General features: G+C 38.7%; 1 protein-coding gene and 1 long non-coding RNA gene across 3 annotated transcripts; one reads left to right on the plus strand and one right to left on the minus strand.

The window, feature by feature from the left end:
- Positions 1–428: 428 nt before the first annotated feature.
- Positions 429–19328, minus strand: LOC111261258 (trypsin 3A1). 2 transcript variants are annotated; one of them, XM_022834604.2, is made up of 8 exons: positions 17597–19325; positions 7875–7902; positions 7060–7151; positions 6498–6601; positions 4087–4266; positions 3497–3588; positions 2944–3080; positions 429–1251 (listed from the first exon to the last, which is right to left on the minus strand). In XM_022834604.2, the coding sequence occupies exons 1-8, from the start codon at positions 17756–17758 to the stop codon at positions 994–996; spliced, it is 1053 nt and encodes a 350-aa protein (XP_022690339.1). In that variant the 5' UTR covers positions 17759–19325; the 3' UTR covers positions 429–993. The 2 variants fall into 2 exon arrangements, with proteins under 2 accessions (XP_022690339.1, XP_022690340.1); XM_022834605.2 differs by lacking the exon at positions 6498–6601 and having other exon boundaries at positions 4087–4259; positions 17597–19328.
- On the plus strand, positions 4273–11749 carry LOC147753365 (uncharacterized). Its single transcript, XR_015311432.1, has 2 exons — positions 4273–6256; positions 10464–11749. It is a non-coding gene; the product is annotated as an uncharacterized LOC147753365 (long non-coding RNA).
- Positions 19329–20075: the final 747 nt, after the last annotated feature.

Raw genomic sequence — 20075 nt, forward strand, 5'->3', positions numbered from 1 at the left:
ACTGCTGCCGTGGCAGATAAAGGGTGTTAGACCTACAAGCAATTCAAGCTTGATAACTGAGTGGCGTTTAATTGGTAATCACTGGCGAAGAATAGTAGCTAATAAATGTAACTAAAATAACTAATTATGATCTCTATTTACGTGAATGACATTTCTATACCAAGTTGCAGATGTTTACCAGTTTCTTGGGATGGTGTTCAGTACGTGTACTTCGATGGAATACTTTCGGCACTGTCTTTTTTGGCATATTCGATTTAAGGTGCACACTGAAAGGGCCTGATTGAGAGGTGATTGAACCTTAGTTACAACATAGTTCAAGCATGGGTTAGAAAGAGTATTTTGATCTCTTTTCAATTCTTTGTCAGGGAAAAATAATACTGAAACAAGAGCAGTAATAATAACTAAGATTTTGGCAAAAAATGCTATAGTTAAGCAATTGTAGTCCAGAACTTTCAATTTATTTTCGGTTTCGCTGTGGTTTGTAGTTTATTGTATTCTACCTTATATTATTCACGCAGACTTGTCCTGGCACTATATTAACAAGGTAAATATAATAATATTAATGTATATAATAATAATAATTACTATAAACAACAATGTCGATATTTTATCACATATCATTGCAGGCTCTGTTCCTAAAGTCCAAACAGCTGGAGCTGTTCCTTATATGGTCCCATAATATATGACTACGTGTATAAATATACACATTAGCTTTCATTATAGGAATATATTTGTACGATAGCAATAGCTTCCCACAGTGTTCTACAAATTTGCGAAACAAATTTTGCCTATAAGTACTAAACTTTCACTCCTATCGTACACCGTGGAAATCCGGTACGTATATTATAGCTCGACAAATGATATTCGTTACCGAAGCTGCTCTCCAATTTGATGTATCAATTTCTGTATTGCTCGTTTCTATTTTGTATTTGAAAATCCATTAATAATTTGTGTCGGTTTGCTCCCTAGACGTTGATGTCCTATCACTGGGTTTCATGAATGGTTCCATTGATTAACTTTATTGGAAATCCATGTTGCTTCATTACCAACAGCTCGATAATCACGCATAGATAGAATGCCGGGTTTGCAAGAGGCTTCCTTTGTTTGTTCGTAGATGAATCGTGTATAAAGTCCTACTCGGGTGTACACACCGTACACGTTAGCCAGGCCGCATTTTTTACCGAACGACACCACTCCAACTAGAAGAGGCGCCGACTGATATTTCACTATGAAGGGACCACCCGAATCACCCTAGAAGGGTCCACAGAAATAAACAAAACCGGTAAAGCATCAACGGGTAAAGCAGTAATTGTGAGCGCTGAAAATATTTGTGCGTGTGTGATACCACTGTTAATTAACAGATGGCTGTTATTGTTTACAATGCACGGAACCCCAACTCATACTGAGTTGGGCTTCCGTGCATTGTAAACCTAACATTACCGATCGATTTGACCGTTCCCAATGTTTTTCACGACTGAAGCTGCTTTTCTCTACCTTAACCTAGAACTATCGTACTTATTCTAGACAACGGAATCCAAACGACAGGAGCAATACGAAAGATATAGTCTGTATTTATCCTACACCACTATATAGAATTTTCCCAATCTATTTCAATGGAACCATTATTTCGTAAAGGTTATTTAATTACAGACGATATAATTAATACTCTTGTTCGTAATCCCCTCTGTTTAGGAGGAACTCTGGTAACACTATCAGGGTGAGCAGGTTCTGCTCAACCTGATACTGCCTGTATATAAACATCACCACGACAAAAGCAATGACGTTTGAAAAAAACAATCGGCTCATTCAAATCAATCAATCTATGCCGGGAAGTGAGCCCGTTGAGTTCGTAAACTATTTTCCGTATCTGGGCTGGTGCTAAGGAACCCCGCTTTCTTAAATTATATAAATTAACGAATTATAAAAATTTTGAAAGCTAACAATTATCCGAAACTATCGCGTAATCCTTTCTTGCATCCATTTTATTTCGAAAATTATTTTCATCGCTAAATACACCGTCACAAAACAGATTAGTTTACTCAGCCGCTACTATTCCGTTTCCTACTCAGAGTTGATTCAATCGTAAGAAAAATAAGCTTGTGCATAGCGTTTATCGAATTTGTATAACACTAAGAAAAAAATATCACGAATGGTTCTGGACTTATGTCAAACAAAAGTTATGGCAATTAACTTTGTTCCATGGCCAGCGAGCCAATCGTTACTTCGAGTTTCGATATGCAGTACATGAATTCCACCACGCGATTTGAAATCGCGGACCAATACTGATGGTAAATCTCTGTGAAGATCACTGTCCAAAATATCATTTGTCACTTTGTTACAATGCTATGTCGCCTAAGTTTGTTAATCTATATATACACACACTGCACTTGACTAACAAACGAATTTTGTGGAGTATATAAATCTACGCGCTAATGAACGTAGGATATAATAACCTCGCTAACGGGTTATAAACGTAAACCGTGAAAATGACTGAATTAAGCAAGAAATATGTGTGAGCGGTGGTGGGCTTATGTTGAGAACAATTGTTACTATTTGTACATAAAGTTTATTTTGTATCTTAAACTGAGTTTAATTTTCGAAAGAGTATTAATCACCAGCATGATTTAGTTTAATAGAATATACAAAGGTAGCCCCCGAAAGCCTACACCTTGGAATTCGGTCGGTACAAAAATTAGCAATCCAAATCGAACCAAATTTCAAGGCCGCCTGTCTTTTTAAAATGATGGGAATTCAAATGTGTTCATTTTCAAAATTAACCATATTGGGAAACACCTTTTTTTTAATTTTTGAATTACTATTTCGCACCGCAGTACAACTGGAAGTAAAACATATGCACCTGTAAAGAAAGCTGTCTTTACACAGAATTTGTTAAGATCGTAATGATTATCTTCTTTTATTAAAATACGTTTGAAGCGTACTCACAACACAGGCATCTCGTTCCTCTAGACCCCCCGCACAGAGCATATTCGTCGATATGCGGTGCCTTAGAGGTCGTTGGCATTCAGTTCGATTTACCACTGGTAGGGTAACATTTTGAAGAGTATCAGACTTTTTACCCTCTCGTGTTGGGAAGAGCATAAATCAAAGTAAGGAAACGAAGATAAATTATAGTGTTATTCCCAATTATCCGCACAAACTGGAGTCAGCATCCTTTAGCATTCTTTAAATATACTTTTAATAAGCTTCAATACTGTTGCCCTACGAATGAGTCCTTTCGAAGATCCAGTGATAACGTGTACCATATATAGATGAAGAAATCCAGCGTTCGAAATGCAAAAATGCGTTTAATAAGCAGTGGATATTATGCTTGCTTACTAATACAGTATCAAGTCCTATAAAAAATACATAGTTCAATATAATAAGATTTTTGTAGAAATATAACACAATAATTACTCCCTGGGCACAAAGCAGATGACCGAAAAGGCCTCGTACACAAAGTATAATAACAGATAATAACCCTTCGCGCAGTACTCACTAAAAGCAATTCTTCCCCAGCCGACGACTTCTCCAGAGGTGCCGTCTTGCACATCGCTACCATATGGTGGAAGGCAAGCTGGCCGCGATGTCCTGCATAGAAGAACAGGCAATCAAAGGTGTACCTGCGTTATTCTAGAGCTAGCCAGAAGAAGAGCGGTCGTTGAAACTTAGATATAAGGTTCAGCGGCCGGTTTTCGTATATCATTCCTATAACTAATAATTGTTAATAGACTGTGTTTTCATTGAAATACATTATAAAAAATTCACACCTTTAATTGTGTGCACACTTTTCATAACATGGTATTTTCATGAGGCGTTTGAAGGCGTTAACAAATGACCCTTTTATTTCAAAAGAAAAAAGAATTCTGCCATTCATATTTGCTCGAAGGTCACTGAATAGCTCCCAAATACCACTGTCATTTAAAGGTAGTAAGGATGTCAGGCGAAATAGTTGGCTTTGAAAGGATTTTGTTGGACTATATTAGAAAAACCGGCACGGAATGCTCTATTCAAGGAACAATCATGCTGTTTGTATTTTATATCACCTACTTGAAGAATCAATCGACATAGCATATGAGCTTCAGTCACCTTCCAAAAAGCAACGGTGCATCCAGAGTAAGTACGGCGATGTCATTATTGTATGAAGGTTGATCATAATGTTCATGTCGCTCAATTCGAACGACTCGCCTAATAAGTGGGTCGCTTGGCTTCTCGGGTCCAGTTATATTTGTTCGGCCCACCTCTATCGTTACATCCTGGCTCTGTTTGCTGCAACGGAAAGTTGACGCAAAATAAATAGAAAGTTCCCCTATTAGTAGTTGAACTTTAAATCGGAAATATATTAGAAAGTAAGGCCGTTTGTTTTTAATGATCTGTTTGACTATGTTATTTCGCTTTCTGCCGAGCTCAAATAGCTGTCAAAGCAACCGGGAATATTTGTGCCGTCTAAAGTAAGGAATGGGTATCTGAAAGAACTTGAAGATGTTTGCCAACTTCAAAGCTAAGATTTTAAGGTTCTAATCGGCCATTCGATATAAATCAAGATCTCGGGCGGGGAACAATCCGCTAATTGGACGAAAGGGTAAGTTGCGAGAACTAGCCTATTGTGAAGTCTTTTGAATGTACAGAATTTTATCAAAAGAGCCTGCTTGCGCTGTGGGCTGAACGAAAATGCACGCGGAAAAACGGTTTTTGTTGATTCTCAACCTCTCGTCCGACACTAATCAAGATGGAGCTGCAGTTTCCGCGAAAGATTCATGCTGATATAAAGCAAAGAAAATCATATGTAGCCTCCAAAAATAGACCTAAGCTTGGAATTGGATCAGAACAAAAGACAATGAATCCTGTTTAATGCGACTGTAAGGGTCTTATGCACTGGAAAATGCTTTAGAAAAACAAGACGATCAACAAAAATTCGTATATAGCTCAGTTGCATGGACAGAAAGAACCCGATAGATTAAGCAAAGTCAGTCTTCTCCATGCCGAGCAAATGCCAGCCTGCAGATTCTTTAACATACTTTATATTATGCTGACCACCTTGTGTTTACAAGTTACCTCATATGTCCGTTCAAGAACAAAAAAAACTAATCATATATAGTGTCTTCATGGACAGTGAAGGAGGCTTCAAAAACTGGCTGGTCGAGTTTCTTAGCGCCGTTAATTTTTTTTTTGACGAGAACAAATAGATCAATTAATTGAGAGATAGAAGAAAGTTGTGAAGAGTGACCTCTTTTTTTACCATTTTTACCACCACCAAGAGTGACCATTTTTTATTAGAATGAGAGTGAAACAATGTTTTCTTTAGGTGAAGAAAAACTGTTACCTGTTTTGCTAACATAATACCCTTATGAGAAGTAGCTTCACAATTGAAGAGTTTAGATTTGACATCTCTTAAAGTCGCGAAGAATACTCAAATCATTGCTATAAAGAGAGGTTTTGACTGTACAACACACATGTAATAGAAGTACTCTAATGCCATTTCTATACTTTTGTAATAATGCTATGTTATAAGCATAGTACAGGGTATTTTGACATTCGTTAACAAAAATATATTCGTGAGCACAGTAGTTATTGTTGTAGCTATCGCATTTTAGAAATATACTAACGTTATGGCATTATAACGTAGCACTGAAGAAATATGAAAATGGTATTAGAGTACCCTGTTACCGAGGTAAATTCGCTCCTTATCGCATTACTTTACTATCGTGACAGATATGATGACGATTTTTTTTAACTGTGCAGACACTTTTTCGCTAACTTTTTTTTTGGAGACAGACGAGAGACTTTTGTCTCGTATTACATATTTTTTCACTTTGGTTAAACTTCAATTTTTAAAAAGCGTCGTGGTAAATGCGTTCATTTATACAACGCAATCGGATGCCTTCTGGTGAGAAATAGTAGTTCACTAGAAAAACAAGTAAGTAAATGGCTGGATTTTCTGCTACCAAAAGACAACAATCAGTGCTCTCAATAGCTGACATATCTGCTAAGTTCTATGATGAGTCGTCGATTAAAACAGCACTTCGTGACGCCATCTGATGGGAAAATAAGCACCAAAGGTATTCGATAAGCGCAGCATAAGTACTTAATTTTTATAGAGGCGACACAAGATCACTGTCGGAGCATTGAAGGAAATACCCCTAATGAAAGATGATGTGATCATCAACCGCGGACGACTTGAAACTTTTTAACCAAAGAAAATATGTCACTGTTTTTCTGGACGCGCCTAATATGTTACACGCATGACAATTGCAACCAGGTAAAAACAACTACTGACCTGATCTATTGAGACGGTGCATGCATATACACTAGTTGCAAAAAACAGAAGCATCGTTCCGATATTGCCATTAGGATAATAATAATGTTATAGATTCGAACACTGTAGTTGCAACTGCTCACCACATTGTATCATTTTTTTTTTTACTTGATTTACGAAAATGGAAGTTACGGACGAAACCCCGTCGGTTGTGACTTCTGTCAACAGCCGTGATTACACTCACTTGAGAAGGCAGTGTGAAGCTGTAACGACATGTCTTTCCGTGATGACAGTTCCACCGCAGTAGGGATACGGCTGTCCATTGCTCAAAAATTTGCGTATGCTTACCTAGGGGCAAGAATATCTTGCGTAATTCGCCGCCACCGTTATATAGGCAATACTATTGGTTGTGGAAATGTGTGCACAAGGCAGCTTCCCGTTGACTAACGAACCATCTGCACAGGTCGTATGATCCGGTAAATATATGGACCAGATTTGAATTACACTTCCACCTTTATGCGAGCAAGCTCAACCAAATTAACCAACTAAAAACCAGTCACGTCAAAAATAGTAATAAAACAAAAGCTATTATGTACATTCGAGAATCAGCCTCGTTTGTTCCCTCTCTGTCCTTTCAAAGCCTCGAATGGGGGGCGCGATAATCAGTTCTGTGCTTTTCTACTATACTGGCTACTAACGCTTGTTTAAACAAGACGTTACTTTTATTAATTAAATTTTTCTCGTTCGCTTCACCTTTCCAAGAAAATAGCTAGCAAGACAGATTAGGGGTTATACTAAATACTTACAGCGTATGGATATGCTTCAATGTCAGCGAGGGTGCCCCCAATGACTCGCCTTGTACGGCTGTGTCCAATCAAACCACAAGGGCAAACAGGACCTGCAGTTAAAATTTTTCTCCATATTATCGTGGCAATTTCCGCCGTGTCAACTGGTTTTTCACACAGGTACTCGAAAAAATTGCGTCGCACAAAATACCTCGCTTAGAGTAAAACTTCAATGTTTGTAGCGCATAAGTTTTCCCATCTTATTCCAGTGCAAGCTGTTTTTCGCTAACGTTACAGTTGAATGGCAGCATTGGCTCAATCTGTCATCCTAGAATTATTTAGTTGATTTTCTAAGAAATTCATTTCATTTTTAAGTACAACGGAGCGTGTAATACACCTGAGCTATTGTTAGGGATCCAGTTACGAATATACGATAATTACGATATTAAAATAGGCACTGAATCGGATTGAACAATCAAATATTATTTTACCGATAATTTGAAAATTTGTTTCATCACATACTACACCTATTTTAATGTACCTTAACTAGGGCTTTAAACTGAAGCACGGGTTTTCGTAAGCGTCGGTGAAGGCCTTTGACCGAGCACCTATATAATAAGCTCCAATTCGTTGCTCCGGAGCTTGATTCTCTCATGTATTAGTAAAACTCGATGTAAAAAAAATACAGTACGTGAGGCCTATCTTATGCTTGTATTCAGGCCTCATTTGCTTTTAATTTCATGTGTAGCATTATACTCTATAAAGCAAATAATTCACAATTAATTCAATTTTTACATTACATATTTTTGCATTTACAGAAACTTTACTTCACTTACGCCTATCCTCGTTGTAGAGAGCAATCAGCTGAAACAGAACAAAATTATATATCATTAGGATTATAACATAAACTGGCCAAGTACTGAAGCCGAAGTTTGTTTCTCCTTGTTAGTTAACTTGCGGCTTATATGTGGACGTCTTATATATGGGTTAACATCTGGGCATATTTCTGGCAGTCATGTCTCATAAGCAACAATGTTATCCATAGTTAATACAGTTACGCTGTGTGCATTCAAATCACAATCAGAACTGTCTTTAGAATATTTATAAAGCAGCTTGTAAATAGATCTAGACTACCTGTCTAATACGTTGCTCCAAGTTACCAGACATATATTTCTTATATACCCATCTAATTACGAAAAAACCCATTATTAAAGATTTCGATGAAAACGTTTATCAAAATCAGTTCGCGAGAATGATAGACAGCAATATTCACACTACAATATCTCAGACTAAAGTAGTATTACATTGAAAAATAATACCATTGGGCATCCGCTAAAGGCTATTTCATGACTTGTTGACAAAGTAGCGGCCAAATTTATCAGAACAGAGTGTGCCATTAACTCAGAGGTGAAGCTTAACAAAGCCGACTTAAATTATGTCTGAACATACGATTAAGTCATTCACAATGCACAAGATGCTTATTCGCGGTAAAATACACCTAAAGTAGGTGTCATAGTTTTCGGCTGCGTTTCTAAACTGCAGCCGAAAAAATAATATCCGAAAAAATAATAGCCGAAAAAAAACACGATTTCTTCGTTAGCTTCTTCGGCTCAGATTTTGTCCGGATGAATATCATATATAGACTTTAAATTCCATGGTGCCTGATATACCTGATATCTGACTGCGTTCAGTCGTCGTATATAGGCAAGGTTCAAAGTCATATTCGAGTCAGCACAAGAACACGTTTTGGCATACCGTCACCCTAACAGCGGTTATGTGAACGGTGGCTGTCGATAAATGAAATGAACCTAAATTGTTTAAACGTTTAAAGATTGTTTAAATTCAAACGTCTTCTCGCCGCTGTCCATTCTGACAGAGGTGGCTCGATTTTCATCGCTAGAGAGTCCCGTAACATGTCCAAAATATTCCTGCAACTATCTACAGGTGGCAACAATAAATTATTCCAATATCTTCGGGTTGACAACGAACATGTGTTGTATACAGTACATTTCTTCATTCAGCCGAAAAATAGAGCCAACAGAAGGCTTCATAGCGTTGATCATCAAGTAAGCCTTTCCAGGTATAATGACGATCCTATAATTGTTTTCTGCACCAACGTTTATCTGAATAGATGTGTACTGTATTGTATTATAGCATGCGTATCTACCTCTTGCCCCTCAGCAGACACCTATAAACATGGGGTCGTACTAAAAAAAAATATTTCCGTTTAAAGTAGATTCGCAGCGTTAATTGCTTTTTCTGGTTTTTAGCAATTGCGAGAAAGCACTATCGTTCGAAAAGGTTTTCGATTAAGTTAAATTTGGCGAGGTTTTTATCATTATAATAACAAAAAAGTTAAAAGAATAACAAAAGTTCTCTCTTCGATATTACTGTTAACCATTGCTTAAGATCGATGGCCCCTCAAAACAAATTGTGTTGACACATGGTTTTGAGCCCATACCGCCATCTCATTAGATGCCCGAATGCGCGATTTCAGAAGTACTGAAACTGCTACTATATTAATATAACTGCTGGAAATTGCGGTGATTGTAGTCTAAACTCGTTCCAAAATGTTTGTTTTATGTGAAAGAAAAATGAAATCTGACTGAACACAGATCAAAAGAAGTTGTATAACATTTTCAATGCTATTACCAAACCTTGTTCCTTTAACTACTCCGAACTGTACATTATGTACATATGTAATGTATAGAAAAATAAAGCTAACAATATTATGCATAGTCATTTTTGAGCTCTGCTGCATTAGCAGCTCCTTGCTGAAAAAATCGAGAATCCCGGTGCAGTCAAAGCAACCATAGTTTTTTCTTTACGAGTAAATATGTACCCTCAAATATAAATCAGTCAAAAAGATCAGTGCGACAAAGACAGAGTGTCTCTACATAAATTGAAATATAGTCATAAAACAAAGGACAAGAACCCCCATATTTAATAGAAGGATGATTTATTATTATTTACACTCCTGGACGGTCATGATCTACTCGGGCCCAAAACAGTGCGTGACTTTATCTTTGGGAGACGACAAAGTCAATCTATAGTGATATGTAGGCAAATTGTCGGAAACTCCAGAACCAAATTAGTACTTATGACCAGGGACTTGGACCACTGGGACTAATATTTAGCCCAATTACTCCTTTAGCCCAAATAATGCACACAACTTTGTGAAATAGTTTGCAAAAATCCTCTTAATGTAAGTGGCGTTCTTGGCTTTGGAAGCAGTCGTGAGAGGTTCGTTTGGATATAGGTCAGCCCCATCATTGCGTAGAAGTAAAATGATAAAGACCATCTTACATAATTTAACAAAAGATGAACATTAAAGGATAACTTCCCCTTTCATACGCTTATTGCATTTAGATTAGAACAAAACAAATGCTAATTTAGATATTACCTTAGCGTGGTTGTCTTTATAGGTCGTTTACGGCGAAGGTCATGGCAAACACATGGATCGGCATCTCCGTTGAAAAATGACCTGGTCAAGCCGAAAGAAGCACCATGAAAGACGCTAGAATGATAGAGCTATGAGCGGTGAAGCGTTCGAATACTTCAAAAGTGCGCAGTATGACACTCTAGGAAAACGTAACATTCCTAGCGGAGCCAATGGACGCGGTGAAATAGCCATTGAGTGACAGCGTCTAAGTATATTACTTAAGCGTAAAAGAAGCATGCTTACTCCTTCGTTGGTGTCGATCATTGTCTGCGAAAATGATCAAGTAGCATTGGTCAGCATATCAAGACGCGTCGAGCTGATAATTAGCTTTATCATTACCAGTTAACGATGTGGCTTATGAAAAGCAGTAGTACTTCTCTGTTCAATAGTATCTAATTGAAATACTCGCCGAACGACATAGCGGAGATTAGATGGTGACTGTGAAGGAACAGGAATTATCAAACGCAAGTTGAAAAGAGCTCCTACGCTTCCTCTCGTTATATTGGGACACTTTTTAACCTCATAGTAAAATACAGGATAAATATTCGCTAGAGTTTTCTTGAACTTGAAAACGGTAAAGCTCAGATTATAGAGAAACTTGTGACGCATCGGCTGCTGTTTGCCAACTAACTGCTTTGGTCATAATGTTGTTAAGGTGTGGTTTCCGTGAAACTTTTATTCTGGTCGCGTTCGTAACCGCCCTAAAGGGTTCGACGAAAAAAATACAGTAATTTATCAAAACCTGTTGTACTCCTTAATTATGTTAGGTTTACTGTTAGATAATTTCTTTAACTGTTCCTTCTTTTGGTTCGCATGCAAAGTAAGTATGGCATAATTTTTATCAGTTGTGTAATTTAACGTAATTAAAAAAAATAGATATTTTTTAGAACTCAGAGTACTTGAAAAATATGTGATATGTTTGAAACTCAATATTTATTGACAATTCACTGCATCTGCGACAGAAATCATTATATCATTGAATTTCGGTTCTAAATTAAAAATAAAGACATTTTATTCAATAACAGAATCTGGGATGGATAAGAATGAAAAGCATATGCACACGCATTGCTACCATTTTGGTTAAGCATTAAAATACGTGTCCAGCGCCGACCTATTAGAAGGCCTGAATAGGACTATTTTACTGTCAAGCAAGGGCCAAAAGAGAAAACGCCAATAAACATCAAATAGCTCTAAAAAAATATCAACTTCCGAAGCGAAAACAGTTATATAATTTTTTGCTTTTGATTAATAAATCTATCAACTTATGTAGATTTTGGATTTTTCTTCATAGATAAATTGTGTGATAGTTACAAAAGACTTGTAGCTTATGTGCTCACAATTTTTCGTTAACGCTTACCGCCCTTGATAGAAATAATCCTGGTAACACACTCTGTGACAGTAACCTCCATTAATTAGTCATTTCCAATGCTAATTATCATCATCATTGAACTGTCGTTGTGCCGCTGTAATTCCATTTCACTCGAGCATAATTTTGGGGTTCAAATTCAGGGGCCTTCCAGATAATTATTTACATTCTTAAAATGCTAAGTACTTAGCTCATCTTTGCTGTGCAGTATTCCGAAGACACAAAGTGCAAGCACCAATCTGGTCTGTGCGAAGGGCACCCCTTTGTAGGTATCAACATGAATTTCAAACGTTAACTTTAACTTGGAAAGATCAGCACAACTTTTAAATCACCCACTCAACCGATTTCTTTTTCCGACTCAACCGAGAAAAACGTCAAACAGTGAATCTGCGTTATTCGTTAATGATTTTACTGGACTCTTTGGTGAAGTATATCTTTCAGCCTTTTTAGAAGCTAATTTTATTGACAATCAAAAATAGAGCAGAAATAAAAGGCTAATCATTTTCGCGGTTACTCTTCTTAAATGTTCTTTACTTGCCGCTACAGATTTAGGGTATCAAGAAGGACGAAACACTCACAAACGAAATGGCTTTTTATATGATTCAAAGCAAGGTAGTGACTAACCAAAACAAGGTAACGCCATCTTTTCCCCCGAAATTATTTTTTTTTTATTATAGAGGGGTCGATATTCTTGTGCACGGAACAATTATCACACGGCTGATTCAACGGTAACTTCTGCACGAAGTGGGCAATTAATATCTATCAAGTGCTAAGCTACGGACTGCGTATCCATTAGCTCTCTTAACACAGGTGATGTATATAAATGTAATTGGCAACGCTAACTCAAATACCAGCATCTTAAAACATTTTTTCTATAAGACTTGAACTTTACAAGGTCCCAAAAAGTAGATAACTTTAATCAGCCTAACATTCGACCATCAGGAGTACACGAACGCGTCTTTCTCGTTAAGCAACAAAATAGCCACGAGTCGGTCGAATATTCTCATTCGCTTTTGTGTGACGTCCCTTTTGATGATATTTGTGCAATCACGTCAAGAGATCAGAATTTCAGGAAGCGAGATTATACTTTGGGTTAATTGGCATCGCATCTCCTCATCAAACATCCATGTACTATCTAGACACAATCATTACAAATAACGGCATGAAATACCGTCAACAGAGATGAAATACTGAAAGCGAATGTGGGTTTATTTTGCACAACATCTACGCGTTGGGGTTTGTCTCCACGCTGGCTAGATTGCATTCCGTCGCTCGCAAACGGTATGCGAAATTCGACAGACTTGCCCAATTTTGTATAATGCAGGCTATCACCGAGCCTTTAGCGGGCGTTATAAACCCTCATCAAGTAATACTCCTGAGAAAGTATTCAATTTGTCATAATGCGTTACTGGAAGCACGCGTTGGATTGACTTCTACTATTAGCCAGCCATTTGGTAGCGGTAATTGCAAATTCTGTTTTTTTTTTTTGTCATTTACAGTGTGCTGCTGTCAAATGGGCTAGTGTATTTTAGAATTATAAGTCGAAATTAGGCAATTTTGTTACGTGATGAGATAAACACGAAAATCAGCAGGAGAGCCTTTCCTTGTACACAGACATTAATTGAAAATTAACCTTAAGCTATTGCCTTGGGCTTAGTAAAACTCTGGTTTCCGAATCTTATTATGACTTAATATAAAACTAAATGGTCTTTGAGATGTGCTACGATGATACTGGTGATTGATATCGATAATTTATGTATGGCTAAAATATGGCAAGGTGGCTTAGACGACCACAGTGTTGCCAGGGGTCGCGGGTTGAACCTCTCTGTCTTATATATATATATATTAGTTTAAGCTTATAGGTGCTGTTTTTAATGAGAGATTTATGGAAGTTTGAAGTTTGCTTGAAAAGCATATATTACTATTTACGCACATACATATAGGTAAAAGAATCGTCAGATCTAAGGAGGGCCCTGCACCCTAGACATAGTCGATGACTGGAAAGACTTTCAATTTTTTCAGATGGATCTACTAGAAACGTATACACCACGTCGGCGGGTACCTGTCTTCTGTACATTCCCGCTGGGGAGTGGTGAGGTCAGCAAACAGGCTAAGAATCAGAAGTTCCTCAGATCCTATCGGGCACTCTGGCACGAAATTCATATTAGTAGCGTATGCTTGGCATTTCGTATACATAATCACACAGACATAGTCGCGCATGAACGCCACTCGCTACTGTCATCGTAACAGACTTAGAAGCCATGAATTTCGAAGGAAAGTTTGTCGTGACATCTTCCAACTCGTTTTCTTCCAAATCGCCTTATAGTCGCGTCTCCAACATATCATCATCATGATCTTCTACTTGCTATGGAGAATAAGTATCATTTCGTTTCGGTCTATTTGTCCACAGCTAAATGATCTAAGCAAAATAGTAATTCAACATCTTGATCTGTCTCGTATTGCAAATGCGGACGAAAAACGACTAGTTTAGGTCATCTATCTCGACTGATAATAACACTCAGATGATCCAGAGATGGTCTTCAAATGTAACCGACCATCTGGAACTGTTGATAGAACAATAATAATATGCATATAAAAATGCCAAGTGTGTCTCCATTTACATCTACAAGATATTCCAAATGCAAGGTTAACAGTGGGTATCAGTCGCATTCGTTTTATCCGTTCATTGCACTTGTTAATGCTGCATGGCCTTATTTCGATTCTGCTGACGCAGCTTCACTTCAGTCGTTGCCTAATTGCAAGGTGGCTCTAGAAGATCACGTAGATTTAAACCCAAACAATAAATCGTTGATGAGAGCTAAAAGCCAACCTACTTAATGGTTTGCCCCTGAAAGAAATTACTGGTGTTTCTGTACATTGTTTTTTGAGAGCTTCAGAATTGTAAAGCCTTTCGCATTCGAATACTGAACCCTGCTTATTAAGTTCCACCTTATAATGTTACGGTCCAGACAGGAAGAAGGATAATCACTTAATAAAATGCTGTGTTTTTGTACACCAAGAACTGTTTATCGTGTTTACCTTTTGATACCTAATAACGCTGTGCTTAAAAAAATTGTCCAGAATTTGAGATCCAAAAAAGTCGTAATATCAGTTAAGTGGAGTTCCCATTATACGTTTTGTGAGTTTTTTTGTACGCGGATGGCTGCAAACATGTAAGAGTGTGCTCTAAACCGCTGATATATCGAAACGCTTAACGATATCTTTAGTACCTACATAATGTTCCAATCATGCCTGAACGTTGTTTTTCTGTAAAACGCAGGTCTATTCTTCTGTCCCATCTCTCAGCAACAACAGAAATAAAAGGAAAAGTAAATAATTAGGAAAAATTACCACATCTGTTTTTTAGTTGTGACCTTTTTTCTGAGTTCGACGTTAAGAACCTTTTGTGGCGCACGTTAACAACGACACAAATCAACACTTCCCTGCCCAGATGGTTTAAAACGAGTAGATGTTCAGTAACGTGTTTTCTGCTACTTCAAGCAGCATTACATAGTAAGGCCCTTGCGTTCCAGCTCCCAGGACGCATGCAATGTTGCAGGACTCGTAATGCATGTTTGTATCGCTCAAACTGTCCATAGCATTTTCAAAGTGGCCATAGGTACCAATGGAAAATGACCAATGATCGAACGGATGAGGCTTCTTCTAAATATCTTATTAAATACACAATATGTACCTTGATAAACAATCAAGTATTATCAGATTCTTGCTTTTCGTAGCAAGAGATGAAGCTATGTAGCACGATATGCCTTCATAAACTGATTGTGGCATTCAATGCGCTGTGCGTTCACCTCTATTAGAAACGTTTCTGACTACAAGCTAGAAATACCCTCGATATGCAAAGCGTGCCCAGCGTCTGACTTGATCATGTGTACATCCGCTTGTACTCTACAATCATTTATGCTTTCATATACTGTGGCGGCCTATTTCGACAGTCCACGCGGCAATCATAGAGGTTTTACGTTATAAAATTGCTGAGTGTCGCTTCAATCGCCATGTTTCAGGCGTTGAATAAACGCGCAAGGTCTCTATTAAATGATCCGAGGATCAGCGTGAATAAACTTCAAGGAGCTTTGTTCAGGGAGCTAGCTTTTTGTCTGAAACACGACGTAGTACGTTTAACTGCGCACTTAAGGTGCCATTCTCTATTTCTGCATTACGGACAATCAACTTACAGGCCAGCATTGTGGCTTTGGACTAAATGTTTGCCTCGCCCCACTAAATCATGAATCATTATGTCATAGCTAAATGAATATGCATGGACACAGACACGAACCGCTGACAAATATTGCACCTTTGCATTTGAGTATGGCGCCACACCGGTTGTAGAAGAACAAAAAACTACTTTCTAATTGTAGGCGATCCGAGGTGACCCAAATACGTATGCAAGAGTGTCGTGCAATTTTGTTGTCAGAATATAGCTAACGGCTCGAAATGGGCTACCAACCACGTTATATCTGCAATAATAATAAAGTGACTCTCGAGACAGACATATTTCATTTAATGACGCATTTTTATTAAGTTCGACATTACATAGGCCCGCTGATTCGAAACCGTTTTATCGGACTCGAAGGTTAGCCGGCCTCGAGCATGATCGAAAGCAGGGTCTACTGTTATGATAAATATAGGTATCGGAAAGCGAACGAGAAATGTCAGTCTGATCCGGGTAGCAAATAATAATTAGTCAGCGTGGGGAAAGATGATTACGATACATTCTGTAGTGGCGGTGCCATGGCAGCAAAAACCTCTTGTTATCATAGCGGATAAAAGTTAGATTTACGCGTCTATGATTACCTATTTTGAGATGTAGTATTTATCAGCAGCATTTTAGCAGTAGCAAGTTATAAAATAGTCGCGTTCCACGCCTTCGATAGCGAGTGATTAGTGAAGTGCATAAATACAGAATCTACAGACTTCTACAGAATTTCGAACAGTAAACGTCTTAAACAGAAAGTTCTTATGTAAAACAATGAGTGCATAAGGATTGCGTTTGAAATAACTCTGCTTTAGGTAAATTATGCTTGACTTCCTCGAAAGTTCTATGGAGCTCTGTCGAAAGGGGCTGCATGAGGCGAAATAGAAGTCTTTTTGTAGAGCTTACCTACGATAGTCTGCTTATTTCCGCTATGCTTATTTTTTACCCATCGATGTACAGATTATAGAACTCAATATCGCAAACAGCAGCTTTGCTGTACAGTGTGATGAACTGGATTCGGGTCATATAGATCTGCCTCTTCTACTCATTGTCAACAATCTTATATGTAAATGCTTTCGTTTAAATTTAACACGTAAATTTAGAATCGTCTAAAGACAATCTAAACATCAGCTCATTTTTACAACCACTTATTTTAAGTACCGAATTATCTCAAAACGCCTACAGTCATTCTTATAGCGAGAGGTGTCCGCCACTTATGCTAGGTAAGTTTTAGATTATCGAAAATAGCTATAATATAATCTCAAGAAAATTAATTTTCATCTTCACTTACTCGTGAGTTCGATTTCCTGAAGTCATTAACCCAAATGTCGAACTTCGTAACAGCTACCGTATTCAACGTCAAATCAAAGAAAAAATTCCCATATTTAGGTAGCATGGCCATCGTGACGAGTCGTCAAAGACTTTAGGGGTTAATCGGGAGCCGTGTGGAACCGGGTGCACTAGGCTTCAAATGGGTCCAGTCATAGCAGGACAAGCATTTCTGGTTCATATCTCACTTCATTATGTCAGTACTTACCCTTCGAATATCGTCGTGCTTAGGCCGTTCAAGATGCGGATCTTTTGTTGTCCCAACCTTTGCATTAATAGAGTTTACGTTAGAGTCAGCTACGTGGGCTGCAACTCCTGTTACCGGGGGTGCAAATAGCCAAACACTAGCTATTGTAGTGAACACGATCATTTCGGTACACGGTACTGATGTAGATAAGAGCTTCTTAGAATTAAATTATAAAGGTATGTTGGTCTTTTTTTTAGTGAAGTTGGAAAGATAGGTTCTAAGAGATGGGAGCTGCTTCTCGAAATATCCAACGGAACGTTGCATCAGATGCTAGCCAAACGACCTATTGTAAGAACTATAAAATGATGAAGCTGCTTGAAATTAAACAGCCTTCAGCGCCTCGGTCGCGCAGAATCTGCTGGCAGAATTTGCGAGCTGTCGGCGACCTTTTCGTCGAGTGAAACGCCAATTTAGACTTGCACCGACGCCATCTAGAGGACAGCCACGTAATCTGATGCTTGACAATGAACGAAACAATATGGGTGACGCAATTTGAACTTGACAGAGAGAAGGTTTTTGTGAGTGGGTCGAGCTACCTGCTATCTGTATTCGCCTATAGGCAGGTATATCCAATGAGAATCATAGATCAGTCCACATCAGATGGTATGAACATCGAACCCCTTCTGCCTGCTATGTATGCACTGCAGGCGATGATGATTTTATCGAAATGCGGACATCGGACCCAAAGGGTTCATAGGTTCTTTTGACAGCAGCCGTCCTTTATCCAACCGAAGTTATGGCAAGAACTAGATGATCGAGATGAAATATACTTCGTATGCTTTATTAAACACGTCACTCTGTGGATCGAATATTTCCAGTCGCCGAACGACAGATCATACTGTTTGCACGTTAGAGTTGGCAGTTCTGCAATGCCCGTCGAACCGTTGCGACGGAGTACTGCGCGCAAATATAGAGGACGCCCTGAATCCGTCAGGATAGCTTTTTACAGAACGAAGCGTGGCAGTATATAATAACGTTGGCCGTTGCAGACGTCCTCATCAGTTAGGATGTCAATGTAGTGGCAGTGGAGGTAGCAGCAATAATGATCTGGTTGTCACTGCAAATCCAAGCTGGTCAACTGTTGCCGTTGCTGATGACTAACCGTCTTGCTGCCCAATACATAGAGCCAGCCATATCACTCTGTCGGTCCCTCTTATATTCCGTCGCTGTATCGCTCATGTAATGTCAATACTTTGCGCGCACGTATGCTATGTAAGACCTTGATTCATTGGGCTCAGCATGCCCAATGAGTAAGTTGCAGCAGCCTCAATTCAGTATGTAGTGGTGTATTTGTCTATTAATTTGATTCGACCTCGTGGTCGATGTAGACTGACTACAGTGGCCTACGATAGATGATGGTGCACTCTGTTTCGGCGTGCGGGTGCATTTATCTAGAAGGACTGGCCTGCTACTTACAAGGCCTAGAGAAACATCAGTAGGGGTAGTTATTGTAGTTGTCGTTTCCCACTGGCCGGAGCCTTTTGGCCGAGAAGACGATATCCGGGCGGCCGTAACAACGACTGTAGTCGTAGCGGTAGTGGAGACAGCAACGTCTTGTAATGACTAGCCTGTTAGCCTGATCAGGCACTAGCACCAGCAATGCAGGAACAGGACGTAAAGCAGTTTAAGATGTTCAGCCACTTAGCTGCTATTGGCGGCGCTAAGACCAGAACAAACAGCTTCACACACACAGTGTCATAGTAACATTACTGTTCACAAATGCACCGTCATAGATCCAATGTACCGTCGGCGCTCCTCCTGGTCGCCGCTCGAGATAGGTGGTACGTCTGCGCCCATCGCCGCCGAGGGAGGAGTCTTCGAGAAAGTGGTGTCGCGTTGCCGAATGTGAGCGGCATCGGGAGAGGGGGGGGGGGTCGCATCGTGTTAACGAAAAAGATGCAACGTATCAGCATAGGAGCTACTGATGAGGCAATCAACAATCGAGTTGAAGTTGACGAAGTACATGGACTCATATGCGTAGCGACAAGAGACATGTACGTCTGTTCTAGTATAGTTTGTTTGACTTATTTTTATGCCATTCGACTATTCCGTATATGACTGAGTGCAAGTGACTAGGTGATCTAGGTCTGACCAATGTATCAACAAGAAACGATACACTGGCTTAGTTTTTTTTTTAAATACACAGAGACCTTTACTGTTGGCAATAAAAAGCTCGTACTCGATCTCCACGCTACAAGAATTGTTTACAAAAAGCGAATAATTCGAATAAGCTTGATTGCGCTACTGAGAAATACGGGAGTGCAGCAAATGATTATATATAGTACCAAATCAGTAACAGACGGAGAACATTACCAGAGTATTAGAAACTGTACATATATTTGTTGCTAATTATATCCTCATACTGGATGCAATAAACAACATCTTCAAGTATTCTATTTCTTGGACCTATTGGACTTATGATTCAAACTAACTTGTCGTA

The sequence above is a fragment of the Varroa jacobsoni genome, unplaced genomic scaffold (genome assembly GCF_002532875.2).
Source record: "Varroa jacobsoni isolate VJ856 unplaced genomic scaffold, vjacob_1.0 scaffold_538, whole genome shotgun sequence".
NCBI lineage: Eukaryota > Metazoa > Arthropoda > Arachnida > Mesostigmata > Varroidae > Varroa > Varroa jacobsoni.